The sequence below is a fragment of the Anabrus simplex genome, chromosome 3, assembly GCF_040414725.1.
Source record: "Anabrus simplex isolate iqAnaSimp1 chromosome 3, ASM4041472v1, whole genome shotgun sequence".
Lineage (NCBI taxonomy): Eukaryota > Metazoa > Arthropoda > Insecta > Orthoptera > Tettigoniidae > Anabrus > Anabrus simplex.
The window spans coordinates 279848453-279864317 of NC_090267.1; the positions used below are offsets into that span (position 1 = coordinate 279848453).

The 15865-nt window shown below is 40.6% G+C and overlaps 1 protein-coding gene across 4 annotated transcripts in view; it reads right to left on the reverse strand.

Annotated features, from left to right (window-relative positions):
* The window catches only part of LOC136867227 (FK506-binding protein 15), a 282391-nt gene that overhangs the window by 231466 nt on the left and 35060 nt on the right, over positions 1–15865 (reverse strand). For 3 of the 4 annotated variants that reach the window (XR_010859645.2, XR_010859644.2, XM_067144367.2), the window contains exons 4-5: positions 1305–1403; positions 1050–1205 (exon numbers count right to left, since the gene is read on the reverse strand). The exons of the other annotated variant lie outside the window; for it this stretch is intronic. Coding sequence is in view for 1 of the 3 variants with exons in the window: in XM_067144367.2 (XP_067000468.2) it covers positions 1050–1205; positions 1305–1403 (255 nt within the window). In the remaining 2 variants the exon portion in view is untranslated. The remainder of the gene's footprint in view (positions 1–1049; positions 1206–1304; positions 1404–15865) is intronic. 4 annotated transcript variants of the gene reach the window in all.

The following is a 15865-nucleotide window of genomic DNA, read 5'->3' on the forward strand; positions in this document are numbered from 1 at the left end:
AGCGTTCGTGATAATTCGGTCTTGTCTTGATCTTGTCTTGTCTTGGTCTGTCTGAAGTTTTACGTTGTGTGCGACGCCTCGCTACCAGGATGGGCCACCTTCGGGTAAGCACTCTTGAATTCCGCTCCGGCTAAAATTTCCGTAATGTTCGGTTGCTTTTTCGTATAGGAGTCTGCCCTAGCCTAACCTAGATTCGCCAAATTAATTATTTATGATGCCTTAGCTTTTCAGCTGGGCTTGCCTGTTTGTTTTCGAGACATTCCCATTTTTGTTTCACTAAATATGTAGATTGTAGTTTAATATATTTACCTTGCGGTTTGCCTCTGGTAGTTCAGTGTCTCTTGATGTACGCTAGAGTTTTGGAGAGTACGTTTACTTCACTGTAAATTGCATTGTACAACTGGATTTTTAACTAGATGTATAGTTGGTTTGAAATTTGAAATTGTAGAAAGACATTATTAAGGAACCTCTAAGTTATGTATATCACGGAGAGTATAGTTCGTAAGTTGCAAGTTGGTGGATTTGGTTCGGAATGTATTTGTAAAATTTCTTTCGTAAATAACATTTTTCAAGTTTAAGGATCACGGCGAATTATTTCGGAAAACGAAACCTAAGCCATGTCCATGCCCTCGGTAGGTCGTAGTTCCTTCCACCTTCCTGGTTTATTGTCCACTATTTGGCCCTACTGATATTTACGTATTATGTTGTTGTTGGCGGAGATCCGCGTAGTCCAGCTGATGTTTCGCTGAGTGTGTAGTGTTTTCTGATATTGTGTAGTTGCTCTTACTCCCCCCCCCCCCCCAGCTTTATTGTGTTTAGTGCTTTGTTTTGGGTAACCACTGTAGTAGCAGTTACAATGTTAAACACTACTACTGAAGCTAAAAGCAATGAAATACTGTACAGCGGTAAAAGAATGAGTGTGACAACATCTAGTGCTCAGTACGCATAAGAATGAATCCAGAGAACAGAGAAAATACATCTCGAACCATCAAGAAGACACTTATTTGACTACCTCTATGATAAATTAGTAAATACTAATGGTGATCCACCTGCCCTATGCTGCAATTGACGAGCGCACTGGTAGTGTACCGGATTTCCAAAAGGTCACCCAGTTCAGCAGTAAGTCCTTCTCCAAGTTGAAGATCCTGAGTATCAAATGTCTGGGAACTTTCATTGCGGTACGAACTGGCACGGGCAACACCAACCTATGATAATAAACTAGTTATTACCGTACATCTAACATCAAATTGAGATTTCAATTTAGATTATACTTAAGTATACCTTGTTAAATGCCTTGCAATTACCTGTTTAGCAAAGTCCACAACATCTTTCTCAGAATCGAAAAGAATGGACCAATTCTGTCTTTGGTCATCATAAAAGGAAGCATAGTTGTTAGGTTGAACCTGAAAAGATAATATTTTTGTAATAACAATGAGGAATGTAACAATTTCTTGTAGTGGTCATTATTGTTTTAAGAGGAAGTGCTAAAACAATGGCAAATGGCCAGCTGACTGGGTTACATCTATCTTCATCCTCTTGCATAAAAAGGACTCAACAATGAAATGTGATAACTATAGGACTCTCCTTAATTTCACATGCTAGCAAGATCATGTTGTATATCTTGAAAGACAGACTCCAAAATTACAGTATATTAGTTCACAGATTCCCCCTGAACAAGCTGGTTTCTTCAAAGGAAAAGGCACAAGGGAACAGCTGTTGAATATCCAACAACTAATCGTAAAGAGCGCCGGCCCCGCAGTGTAAGGGTAGCGTGCCTGCCTCTTACCCGGAGGCCCCGGGGTTCGATTCCCGACCAGGTCAGGGATTTTTACCTGGACCTGAGGACTGGTTCGAGGTCCACTCAGCCTACGTGATCAGAATTGAGAAGCTATCTAATGGTGAGATAGCGGCCCCGGTCTCGGAAGTCAAGATTAACGATCGAGAGAATTTGTCATGCTGACCACACGACACCTCGTAATCTGCAGGCCTTCGGGCTGAGCAGCGGTCACTTGGTAGGCCAGGGCCCTTCAAGGGCTGTAGTGCCATGGGGTTTGGTTTGGTTTTGAAAAGAGCAGAGAATTCCAGCTTCCTATGATCATTTGCTTTCTAGACTATAGGAAAGCGTTTGACTGTGTTCAATGGGAGAAACTTTGGCAAGTGTTATTGGAAATGTGAGTTCCAAACATCTTATCTGGTTGATAAAGAATCAATATGAGTCTAACACAGCAGTTGTCAAGTTAAATGGTAAGATGTCTGAAATCTTTAAGACACAAAGGGCCGTTTGCCAAGGTTGTATATTATCACCCCAGCTTTTTAATATTTATGGCGAGTACATCATGAGAACTGGATTGGCTGAATGGACTGGTGGATTTCCTATTGGTGGCGGAAAGATATTGAATCTCCGATATGCAGATGATACCATATTGATTGCCATGGATGAGGCAGAATTGACAGAGCTTTTAGACCGTGTCAGAACTGAGAGCATAAGTTTGGGTTTGCAGATCAACATGTAAAAGACAAAAATTATGGTAGCTGATAGGCCTGGCAAGCTGAACGAACTGTACCATCAGCAAAATGGAAATGGTTTCAGAAATGTTGTACCTGGGTGCCATTATAACTAGCAACAACAGCTGTGAAATAGAGATCAGGAGAAGGAATGCCATGGCCAAAAACATCATGTCTCAGTTACCTCATATTTGGAAGGATCGCTCCATTTCTGTAAAGCTAAAGATGAGACTAGTACAGACACTGGTATTCTCTATCTTCCTCTATGGTGCTGAAACGTGGACTTTAAGAGCTTCAAATTTGAATAAGATCAATTCATTCGACATGTGGTGCTGGAGAAGAATGCTTCGCATTCCTTGGACAGCATTTCAAACCAACGAATCCATCCTCAAGGAGCTGAACATCAGTACCAGGTTATCGGCAAAATGTCAACACAGGAATCTCCAATTCTTTGGTCATATTATGTGTCCTGGAGAAGGAAGCCTTGAAAAGCACATAATCTTGGGAAATGTGCCTGGAAAGAGGGAGCGTAGGCGAGCACCTATACGCTGGACAGACAGCATAAAACATGCAACAAAGACATCGTTCATACAATCTACCCGTATAGCAGAAGACCGTGGAGGATGGAAACAGGTACAAAGAAATATCTTCAGAGATCATGATCCTCAGAATTGAGGAACCAATATAAACAGACTATAACAATTGGGCCAATGACCTAAATGTTAGGTCCCTTTAAACAAGCAAACAACAAACAACTACAATTTCTTTTTTACAACAGAAGATAGCAGTCTGGCTAAGGTGACCATATCTGAGAGGTAGAAAAATGCGACACTGCCCCACAGGCCTTATCAACTCACATCAGTCGACTTCCCATGGGCAATATTTATGATATATAACTTCTACAATGGTGTCCAGGCTGTTTTATTATATCGTTTAGGAGTAAAAGTGAGAACACATTAGTTTACAAAAAAGTACAATACTAAACAATTTACTTTAGTTTCAAATTAAGCTATGAAGAATTGTTACATTTTTATTCGCCAACACTGACATTGCTTTCACAATGACACTTTTCATCATTACAATCTCCACCTTTAAATACCATGAGTACTTCATTGAAGAACTTATTGCTTCGAGCAATTCGTTTTCACCACTCAAATATTTATCAAAATTCCAAACAGTCCAATGTTTCAAATTGTATTGGAAACTTAAAAACTTTCGTCAGCTTATCCAAGATATTTCTAGGGTTGCTGCTAGAGCAACGTAGGATCATTTTGGCTTTCACCAGGGTTTAAGGCTGACACCTCACCCGATACCACATGATTCTTCAGGTGAAAATTCCAACCCAGCATTGATATGGATTTGAACCTCAGCTGTCTAGGTGTAGATGAATGCCAGCAGCTGAGCCACAGCACCAACTCCTAGTATCAAACACTTATTACCGATTGTACTGTCTCTACTTTAAATCCCTTTTATCCATCGGACATTAACTAAAGAAAACAGTCTTCACAAGACTGTAATGGCTATAACTGTGACAGATTGCTCTTTGCTGTCGCTAGTGACTTGTCAAAATATCGATAGTGGGAGGAAACATTTGCAATCAGAATTAAAATTTTGCTCTTAATCTCGAAAAGAAGACATTTGCTGAAATTTCCAAAAAAATCATCCAGATGTGATAGAATATCCCCCCCAAAGAGTATGTACTCAGGTAAAACAGGACATGTGGTCACATATCTGGTACCCAATTTTCCTTATGATAGAACATCCAAAACACTACACAATATCACATGAGGTCAATAATTCATTTAGAGATTTACAGTACTACCATACAAAATAGAATGGTATTTTTTGTGATATGGTTCATGTTTGTGGGTTACTGTAGTCACGTCCTAGTTCGTGAACCATGGGCAACGGCTGAGTGGCCTAGTAAGTGGTCCCGAGAGTCGGGATACCAGTTGCTATGGAATGGGAGTGGGCATCTCGGACATATTCTGAGTCGTGGCCCTCCTTGTGCCCAGGCGGCTAGGACTATACAATTCACCGGTGGTCCATAACCCGTTAAGAGGAGAGATCCTCACTTGGACTATGTGCAAGTAGGGCAGCATCCTGCTTCATGAATTTACCGAGCTCAGAACACTTTAAGCAAGCCTCAGACCTATGGGGGTAATGGAGTCCCACTCCCATTTGACAAGCGAGGGACTCCTTGGAAACAACTTGGCAAACAAAATGGAATTCAATGGGGAGCTATCAATATTAATGGGGCTTATGGAAGAAAGAAGGTAGAACTGGCTGAGTCAGCAAAGAGGATGCATTTGGATGTGCTAGGAGTAAGTGATATTTGGGTAAGGGCAGATAATGAGGAAGAGATAGGAGATTACAAAGTGTACTTGACGGGTGTTAGAAAGGTAAGGGCAGAGTCTGGGGTAGGGCTCTTTATCAGGAATACCATTGCACGCAACATAGTTTCTGTTAGGCACGTAAACGAGCGAATGATGTGGGTAGATTTGTCAGTGGGAGGAATTAGGACAAGAATTGTGTCCGTGTATTCACCATGTGAGGGTGCAGATGAGGATGAAGTTGACAAGTTTTATGAAGCATTGAGTGACATCGTGGTCAGGGTCAACAGCAAGGATAGAATAGTGCTAATGGGCGATTTCAATGCGAGAGTTGGGAATAGAACTGAAGGATACGAAAGGGTGATTGGTAAATGTGGGGAAGATATGGAAGCTAATGGGAATGGGAAGCGTTTGCTGGACTTCTGTGCTAGTATGGGTTTAGCAGTTACGAATACATTCTTCAAGCATAAGGCTATTCACCGCTACACATGGGAGGCTAGGGGAACCAGATCCATAATAGACTATATCTTAACAGACTTTGAATTCAGGAAATCTGTTAGGAATGAACGAGTTTTTTGCAGATTTTTCGATGATACAGACCACTATCTGATCTGTAGTGAACTAAGTATCTCTAGGCCTAGGGTAGAGAAAGTAAAATCTGTCTGCAAACGAATAAGGGTAGAAAATCTCCAGGACGAGGAAATTAGACAGAAGTACATGGATATGATTAGTGAGAAGTTTCGAACAGTAGACAGTAAGCAGGTTCAGGATATAGAAAGTGAATGGGTGGCATACAGGGATGCTGTAGTAGAAACAGCAAGGGAATGCCTAGGAACAACTGTGTGTAAAGATGGGAAAAGGCGAACATCTTGGTGGAATGATGAAGTGAGAGCAGCCTGTAAACGTAAAAAGAAGGCTTATCAGAAATGGCTCCAAACAAGGGCCGAGGCAGACAGGGGTTTGTACGTAGATGAAAGAAACAGAGTGAAACAAATAGTTGTTGAACCCAAAAAGAAGTCATGGGAAGATTTTGGTAATAACCTGGAAAGGCTAGGTCAAGCAGCAGGGAAACCTTTCTGGACAGTAATAAAGAATCTTAGGAAGGGAGGGAAAAAGGAAATGAACTGTGTTTTGAGTAATTCAGGTGAACTCATAATAGATCCCAGGGAATCACTGGAGAGGTGGAGGGAATATTTTGAATATCTTCTCAATGTAAAAGGAAATCATCATGGTGGTGTTGCAAACAGCCAAGCTCATGGGGAGGAGGAAAATGATGTTGGTGAAATTATGCTTGAGGAAGTGGAAAGGATAGTAAATAAACTCCATTTTCATAAGGCAGCAGGAATAGATGAAATTAGACCTGAAATGGTGAAGTATAGTGGGAAGACAGGGATGAAATGGCTTCAAAGAGTAGTAAAATTAGTGTGGAGTGTTGGTAAGGTACCTTCAGATTGGACAAAAGCAGTAATTGCACCTATCTATAAGCAAGGGAACAGGAAGGATTGCAACAACTATCGAGGTATCTCATTGATTAGTATACCAGGCAAAGTATTCACTGGCATCTTGGAAGGGAGGGTACAATGAGTAGTTCAGAGGAAATTGGATGAAAAACAGTGTGGTTTCAGACCACAGAGGGGCTGTCAGGATCAGATTTTCAGTATGCGCCAGGTAATTGAAAAATGCTACGAGAGGAATAGGCAGTTGTGTTTATGTTTTGTAGATGTAGAGAAAGCATATGACAGGGTATCGAGGGAGAAGATGTTCGCCATACTAGGGGACTATGGAATTAAAGGTAGATTATTAAAATCAATCAAAGGCATTTATGTTGACAACTGGGCTTCGGTGAGAATTGATGGTAGAATGAGTTCTTGGTTCAGGGTACTTACGGGTGTTAGACAAGGCTGTAATCTTTCACCTTTGCTGTTCGTAGTTTACATGGATCATCTGCTGAAAGGTATAGAATGGCAGTGGGAAGTGTAGTAAGCAGTTTGGCCTATGCTGACGACTTGGTTTTAATGGCAGATTGTGCCGAAAGCCTGCAGTCTAATATCTTGGAACATGAAAAAAGGTGCAGTGAGTATGGTATGAAAATTAGCCTCTCGAAGACTAAATTGATTTCAGTAGGCAAGAAATTCAACGTAATTGAATGTCAGATTGATGATACAAAGCTAGAACAGGTTGATAATTTCAAGTATTTAGGTTGTGTGTTCTCCCAGGATGGTAATATAGTAAGTGAGATTGAAACAAGGTGTAGTAAAGCTAATGCAGTGAGCTCGCAGTTGCGATCAACAGTATTCTGTAAGAAGGAAGTCAGCTCCCAGACGAAGCTATCTTTATATCGGTCTGTTTTCAGACCAACTTTACTTTACGGGAGCGAAAGCTGGGTGGACTCAGGATATCTTATTCATAAGTTAAAGTAACAGATATGAAATTAGCAAGAATGATTGTTGGTACAAACAGGTGGGAACAATGGCAGGAGGGTGCTCGAAATGAGGAGATAAAGGCTAATTTAGGAATGAACTCGATGGATGAAGCTGTACACATAAACCGGCTTTGGTGGTGGGGTCATGTGAGGCGAATGGAGGAGGATAGGTTACCTAGGAGAATAATGGACTCTGTTATGGAGGGTAAGAGAAGTAGAGGGAGACCAAGACGACGATGGTTAGACTCGGTTTCTAACGATTTAAAGATAAGAGGTATAGAACTAAATGAGGCCACAACACTAGTTGCAAATCGAGGATTGTGGCGACGTTTAGTAAACTCTCAGAGGCTTGCAGACTGAACGCTGAAAGGCATAACAGTCTATAATGATAATGTATGTATGTATGTTTGAAAACATTTCTTTTCAGTTTTGATTCAGTTAATTTATAACTCTTAAGTGCTTCAGTCCCTCAAAACTAATTTATGAATAAATAAATTTAGAAAATATCTGGAAAAGAAAATATATACTGTAACAGAATTAATAACTTAAAACACAGACTTTCATGATCACTAAATGACATGACATTACATAAATTTGGGAATGTTAGGTCGCATAATAATTATTATATGCTGACGCGTCTCAAACCTGCAGCCAGGATCGTCTTCAGAGCAATGGCAAAGATGTTAATGGCAATCGTCATTGCTAGGTTCTTTCTATCTTGAATCTAGTCCTACTATGGTGTGACAACTGCCATTAACATCTTTGTCAGTACTCTGAAGACGATTTTGGTTGCAGGTTTGAAATATGTCAGCATATAATAATTATCACACGACCTAATATCCCCAAATTAATATAACATAAGAAAAACTTAATTAAATAACAGTTGACTCTTTCACAGCTGCATTTTGAACAATGTCTCTATTTTCTGGGCTTGCAGGCCGTGGTCCAGGAGCTTATGCTTATATGAGCTATCTTGTTTAGTGTAATGATTAACCCCCTCCCTAATATATCATACTAAGACGTAGTGAAAAGAGATTCGCATTCCGTTATATATCGCACTAGGTTGTATCTGTGTTTCAGGAACGAATAACTCTGCCATCTCTTGGAGAATTTTAGAGTTAATTACTGGAACTCTTAGCACGGAGTATTTAGAAAAGATTGCTATGTATTATAATGTTAAGTGATCTTTGGATAGTCATTTAAATGCCTTTGGAAATATATGACGCACGTATTGTGGCAAGGTCGCACTCAATGTAAACAGAAATGGTGGCACAGTAAGCAGTATAAGTTTAACCTAAAAATCTATGTATTCGAAAGATGTAGAAAATTCTATAATGTTTGTATATTAGGTGTATTCTGCTATAATTGGGTACATATGAAGGTTCTGGAAACTTACTATAAGGTTTATTATCCAGACACATGTTGGGACATTAGGAATTTTGGAGAGATTTTCAGGTGTATTGGCAAACAACAATCAAAAGTTCGAGCTGGATCCATTACTGGAGTACTCCATTCGACTAGCTGGTCGATGAATGTTTCAAGTGTGTTGCATTTAGAGTGTTGTAAGAACCCTTCCAGAAATCGATAATTCTAGACGGTTGTTCGAACAGCATATATATCGAGCTGTCAGTCAGTGTGTCAGTCAGCTCAAGAGAGTGTGTTATAGTGAGCGAGTCAGTTTTGTTGACATCTGTACTTGTCAGAATCGACTTCAGGGTACTCCGCTTTTAAGTGTTGTAGTGTCACTTGCTATTGTGTGTAATTGTGTGTTGTGACTTACAGTGACAAAGTAGTTTACACAAGGAAGTGAACGTATTCTCGTGTGATATTTATTTATGTCAAATAAAATCGTATTTGAGAGCGATAAATTGGCGACGAGGCAGTTTCGACTTCAAATTCACCTCAGAGGAAGAAATCAATGACCGTGCACAACTAACTGCTCTGATTCAGGCCCAGTCTAAAATATTGAGGCCCAGTCTGGAAAACTCGAGGGGAAAATCGAGGCCCAGTCCGAAAAACTTGAGGGGAAAATCGAGAAATAAAGGGCTGCATCAATTCTTTGGTCAAAGATCTGAAAGAAGATATTTCAAAAATTAATGACTAAATCAGCAGCTTAGAACTAGACGTAGTGATATGAATAACTTGGAAAACAAAGTTGGGCAGAAAATTGGAGAAATTGAGCGGGAATCCAACCATTTTAAAACCGAAGTAGGCCAGAAATTTACGAAGTTTGAATCCGAGGTTAACAGAAGAATTTTAACCCTGGAGAAAAGCATTTCTGTAGGCAGTAGTCAACCAGGCAGAGGTTACTGGCTGATCCCAGAGTAATCAAAGACATCCTACCAGAATTTCATGGGCAGCTTGAGGAGTGTCCTAAAACATTTCTAAGGACATCAGAGTCTCTACAGGGTAGGACAAATATACCTACGAAAATATACTTGAGTCTTCGAAGATGGCGGCGTGTGCAGAAGTGACGCTGAACGTTATACACAGTATTATTATATTTTTGGTTGTAAAGAGTGCAGTGCAATACTCCAAAAGTGCTACAATCGCTTCAGATAACCCTCCTGGATACCTGGAAAACATAAATCTATTGGAGAAATTATTGGTGAGTGAAAAATGTACTCTTAACGGTTTGACGTGGTGCAGTGCTGAAAGTCTGGGGATGGCAGCCATAGGTCGGCCTCGGCGAAGGGACGGGAGCGGTGTTGTCAGACCGCCTGTAGATAATCAGCCACTGCTGTGCTTGGTACTTGCCTTAAGTGGGGACATCGAACTAAACCCGGGTCCACAACAGTGCACAATTTGTGGAAATAGTGGTAGGAGGAACCAAGTATTTGTCTACTGTAATAATTGCTCGCTAAGTGTCTGAATTCAGAAAAATAAAAAAACGTTCCCGTACATGGTTATGCTGGAAGTGTGAAATGCCGTCGTTATCAAACTCGTTCTTTACAGTTACCAGTGATATGCCCAGTGACTTAGTAAATAATTCTATATGTACATATGTAAATAAAAATATATCACTTTTTGCCTTCAATGCACGGAGTATTATGCAACCTGGACGGTTACAAAATATCCACGCATCGCTAGAAAGCCTTGACCCGACCATCGTATGTGTCAATGAGACGTGGTTGTCCAGCAAAATTAATGACTCAGAAGTGTTCCCTGACTCACTGATATTGTTCCGTAAGGACCAATCCCACCGCTCTGTAGGGGGAGTTCTAATCGTAGCCAAGCCAGAATGTCATCCAACTCGAGTTCATCACCTGGAGACAGCAGCCGAAGCACTGTGGTTGGAAGTGACGTGCAACAAACACAAATTCCTTATTGGATCAATTTATCGTGCCCCTAAGTCGTCGCCAGAAATGAACAATGAACTAATTCTCTCTCTCGAGCCTGTGCAACATGTACAACAAAATTACGATGCCATTTATATTGTCGGTGATTTCAACCTAAAAATTACGTGGTCCAGAAATGCTGCACCTGTTCCAAATAACCCCCTCGTCAATAAATTCCTTTCTGCTTTCTATGATTTATTCCTTCATCAATTAACGTTCGAAGCCACGCGTATTACGCAAACAACACGCTCAACCCTGGATCTTTTCCTAAGCAACATACCAGAGTCCGTCCAATCTCTTAATACTATTCCTGGATTCTGTGACCATCAGGCAATTCTCGCAATACTGACCCATATAAAACCATCCCCCAAACTCCATACAAGAATAGTTCATAATTTTTCCTGAACAAACTGGAACGATCTATCCACTGTACTATCCAACCACCTCCCCGTTCTCGCCTCAGATTTCACCGGCAGTACTGATATAAACAAGATATGGAACGATTGGAAGAAAATTTTCTTTCAATGTGTAGGAGAAACCACACCAACAGTTAATATAACCAGCAGATGGAAATCTCCATGGATTACCAAGGAGATAGTGCGAGAAATTCGAAGAAGGGACCGCCTGTACCAGAAATGGAAAAGAAATCTAACCGATTATCAGTGGGAGAAATACAGGCTGGCTAGGAACAAGGCTAAACAATCTGTCAGAGATTCCTACGGTTCTTACAGCCACAGTCTCAACACCAACTCCAAGGAATTCTGGGCTTTTCTCAGAAGTAAAGGTTGCAACAGAGCTCCATCTGTATTTAAACATAATGGTACGGCAGTCTCCACACCACAAGAAATTGCAGACACCTTCAACAGGAAATTTAAAAGTAACTTCTCCGTCCCTACTGAGGAAGAGAAGATGCTATATTCAATGACATCTACTCCTCTCTTCCCTCTAACCAACCTGTATTTCTCAACGAATGAAGTAAAGGAGAGCCTTCTGAAAACAAGACCTCATGCCGCGACCGGGCCGGACCGAGTGCCAGCAAGAATTCTCAAGAATTGTGCAGTCGCCTTGGCGCCCTCTCTTTGCTCTCTCTTCAACTATTCCATTAATACCGTGTCTGTACCTGTGGAGTGGAAAGAAGCCAATGTAGTGCCAGTTTTCAAAGATGGAGATAAGGAAAACGTAGATGATTACCGCCCAGTTTCTATAACATCAGGGGTCTGTAAATACATGGAACGTCTAGTTGCTAAATGTATGTTGGATTTTCTCAAGGAGAGAAACCTGCTGAGCTCAAACCAGCACGGCTTCATTCTGGGAAAATCCTGCACAACACTTTTAACAAAAGTCATTGATGACTGGCAGTTCTCTTTGGAGCAGACTGATGTCTCACAAATAGACTATGTGATTCTGGACTGGAGCAAAGCTTTTGACCAGGTGTCACATCAAAGACTTCTGTTAAAACTTAGCAACTACGGCATTCAGGGTAAACTGCTGTCATGGTTGAAGTCATTTTTGGTGGGTCGAACGCAATGTGTGGTGTACGGAGGAGCCAAATCAGACCAAACCACAATTACTTCCAGAGTAATTCAGGACAGTGTGATAGGGCCCCTCCTGTACATGATTTATGCTCTCGACTTACCGGATTGTGTAAATTCATCCATGGCGCAGAATGCCGATGACACAGTCATTTACAGAGCCATGAAAAACAGTGATGATATTGTAAAATTCCAATCGGATCTGGATAGTATAGCTCTGTGGTGTGAGGTAAATAGAATGTATATAAATATTAAGAAGTGTAAATATATAAGGCTAAGCAGAGCTAAACAACCACTCCAGAACCAACCTACTCTATGCGGAATCTAACTGCCGACTTCTAACTCCATCAGGCTGCTCGGTATTCACATTACGGACAATCTGAAATGGAATAAACACGTGGAGGAAGTGAGGTGCAAGGCATACAGAGCGCTAGGTTTCGTCCGTAGATGTCTCTCGGGAGGAAGAAGTAAAGCCCTACGAACGGCTTATATTTCCCTAGTGCGGCCCATACTATTATATGGCCTTCCTTCCTGGCATCCAACGACAACGGAAAATATGAGGAAACTAGAGGGTATCCAGTGACGAGCAGAACGTTTAATTAACAAACACATCCCCTTAAACACAGCCAGGTCATTGCCACCAGTGAACTCGTTATGTACACAAATAGATGTAGCCTTCCTTAGGAAATCCCTGACAGATAACACACACCTCTCCCCTTTCCACTGCCTGCAGCTCAATTACCACTCTGTTAAAAGAGGCCAAGGAGTTACTCTTGTCCCTCCCTTCGCTAGGACAACCTCATATTTAAATGGGTTTTACGCAAGGGCTGCTCGTACCTGGAACCTTATACCATCAGAGGTAAAGCTGCTTCCTCTTCCTCACTTCCTCCGCGAAGTAAAGAAAATGTGTATGTAAATAGAAACCTATATTCAATGTATATAACTTGTATAAATTAGAATTGCAAGAAGGATGGGTGCAAGTACAGGTGTATGTGGGCGAATGTGTATGCGTGCGCGTGTGGGAGTGGTTGTGAATGAGTGTGTATACAGGGGTCTGAGTGAGAGTATAAATGGCTGGGTATTCTTACTCCAATATTTTCAGGATAAATCAAGATAATTATTATTCTTAAGGGTACAGTGTTTGTAGTGTAAATATGTAAATTTAATATTGTCTACATAAGTTTATATGTAAATATTCAGTAGAGTTTATGTGGAGATTGAGGCACTTCCGTGTATGTGGGGCTTGCCCTTTCCTCCATCTACCACCCCTAAATTGTACATGTACAATTTAAGGAAAATAAATAATAATAATAATAATAATAATAATAATAATAATAATAATAATAATAATAATAATAATAATAATAATAATAATAATAATAATAATAATAATAATAATAATAAACTGTCAGCCAGCAACTAAAAGCGTCAGCAGGAGCTTGGTGGCAGAACATTATAGGGCTCAGCCTCGACTGGGAGGAATTCAAGAAAGAATTTTTCCAGAGGTTCGACTCGGAGGATGTTCATACTTCGGTACAAAAATGTTCCTAACTGAAGCACAACCCAGTGGAATGAGAGCAGGAGCTTTTGTAATTCAAAAACTCCAGCTCTTTAAGAGAGTCCACGAGGGGGAAATTATTGACACGAGCGTCCCTTATATAACTGAACTGCTACATGATAAGGTTCGATCGCTTGTTAAGGTGGTACAACCAAAAACATTTGAAGAGCTCCATCACATCATAGCAAAATTAGATGAAACAAGTTACCATGCCTCAAAAAACAAAAACTTCAACAGCAGAGGAACCCTGCAAATGCTACTGATGTAGGCAGACCGGGCATTTAAAAGACCGCTGCCCGGAAAACTAGCTTGGGACAATTTGAGTTGGGGCATGGACGGTTCCGGAAGAAGGAAGAAGCCCCAGATACATTACACCTGGCTAGAAGGTAAACATATTGGTCAAATCTATAGCGATGATGAACCTAATCCACCCCACCCGGCTATTAACTTGACAATTAATTAATGGTTATGAATTTCATGTTTTTGGTCCGTATTGAACTGAGAATAATATATAAGTAATAATAATAACAACGTAATAATATATAAGTAATAATAATAACAACATTTACGTTGTTATTATTATTACTTATATATTATTGACAATTAATGACAAGCCTTCCATCGCTATCCTTGACACTCAAGCTCCACACTCATTTGTGAACATGAATGTGGCAAAATTATTAAAACCTGTTCATCCTGCTAAGGTGGCAACAGCCAAGGGGGCAACCGATGACATGCAAGATTGAGGGTTGTACCTTTCTTCAAGCCAAGTGCTCTACTGAAGTCATAGATATACCAGTAAAGGTTGTCAAGAATTTGGTACCTGACATAATATTAGGACACGACTTCTTAACGAAATATGGGATAGTGATAGATTATGCAGCCAATGAAATATTCTTTGGCAATAAAAACAGAATTAGGTTGACATGTATAGAAAATAAAGCCTTTGAGCCGGAAACTTTAGAAACCAATGTACTGGCCGAAATGAAAACAGGGCTGTTGAGGGTGAAGGAGAAGGAAGACCTTGAGAAGTTGCTGAATAAGTTCCCTGAGGTCATTACTGATAGAATCGGGTTTACCACAATGGTAAGACATAAAATAATTTGTAAGGATAATGCCCCAGTTAAACAACGACCTTACCCACTTAACCCAGATAAACGAAAATTTGTAATGGAAAAAGTGAAGGAAATGGAGAACCAAGGATTGATTGAACCTTCAGTATCAGGATGGGCTTCTCCAATAGTACTACCTAAGAAGAAAAATGGTGACTACCGACTTTGTGTGGACCTACGTCAGGTAAATAACAAGACTATTATCAGATGCCTACCCTATACTGGATCTCCGACATCTGATAAAGCAAGTGAGTGGGGCAAAGTCTTCAGTATCCTCGATTTGAACTCTGTCTACTGGCAAGTGGAAGTCGAAGAACAGTCTCGACTGATGACTGCTTTTTCCACCCCAAGAGGACTCTATCAATTCAGAGCCATGCCCTTTGGTCTTAAGAATGCTCCAGCCACCTTTATGCGTCTGATGGACTAACGAGGGAACGGTACGAAGTCGGACGGCGAATTTCGATTTGATTTTTACATATTTGTGAAGGTCTTTTTAAGCTGAAACAGGTAGTGGAAGTCTAATTTTTCGCTGGTCCTTTTTAAGGGGCCATTTGGGAGCTCAAAGTTGGCGGTGCGCGCAATGAATTGTACAGTACATGCCGGCACGCGTCAGCGCTCACAGCCAGCGGCTGTCTTGCCTCGCCTTCCCTCTCCACTCCTTCGGTTCACATCTCTCCCCCACCACATACGGCTGCCTACAGTTGTGTACACGGGATTGCGGGTGAAGACTGACGTTAGTTGGGACATTTTATTTACAAAGATGAATTCATTATGGAATAAATAAACAATAAAATTGTTTACAAATCACTACTTAACATACAAATAATACATAACCAAATATCATCTGCATCATCATGACATTCCAAGTGTTCAAGAAATGACTTTATTCTAACACAGTCTGGCATTGGACCATTGTTCATGGCATGATAGTGAAAATCTAACACAAAATGTGAATAACAAAAAACAAAACAGCAATGTGCGCACCTTATAAATGAAAAATTGGTACAAACATTTCCGGCACACTTTGTATCAGTCAAATCATGAAAATTCGTTTGTGAGACAGTA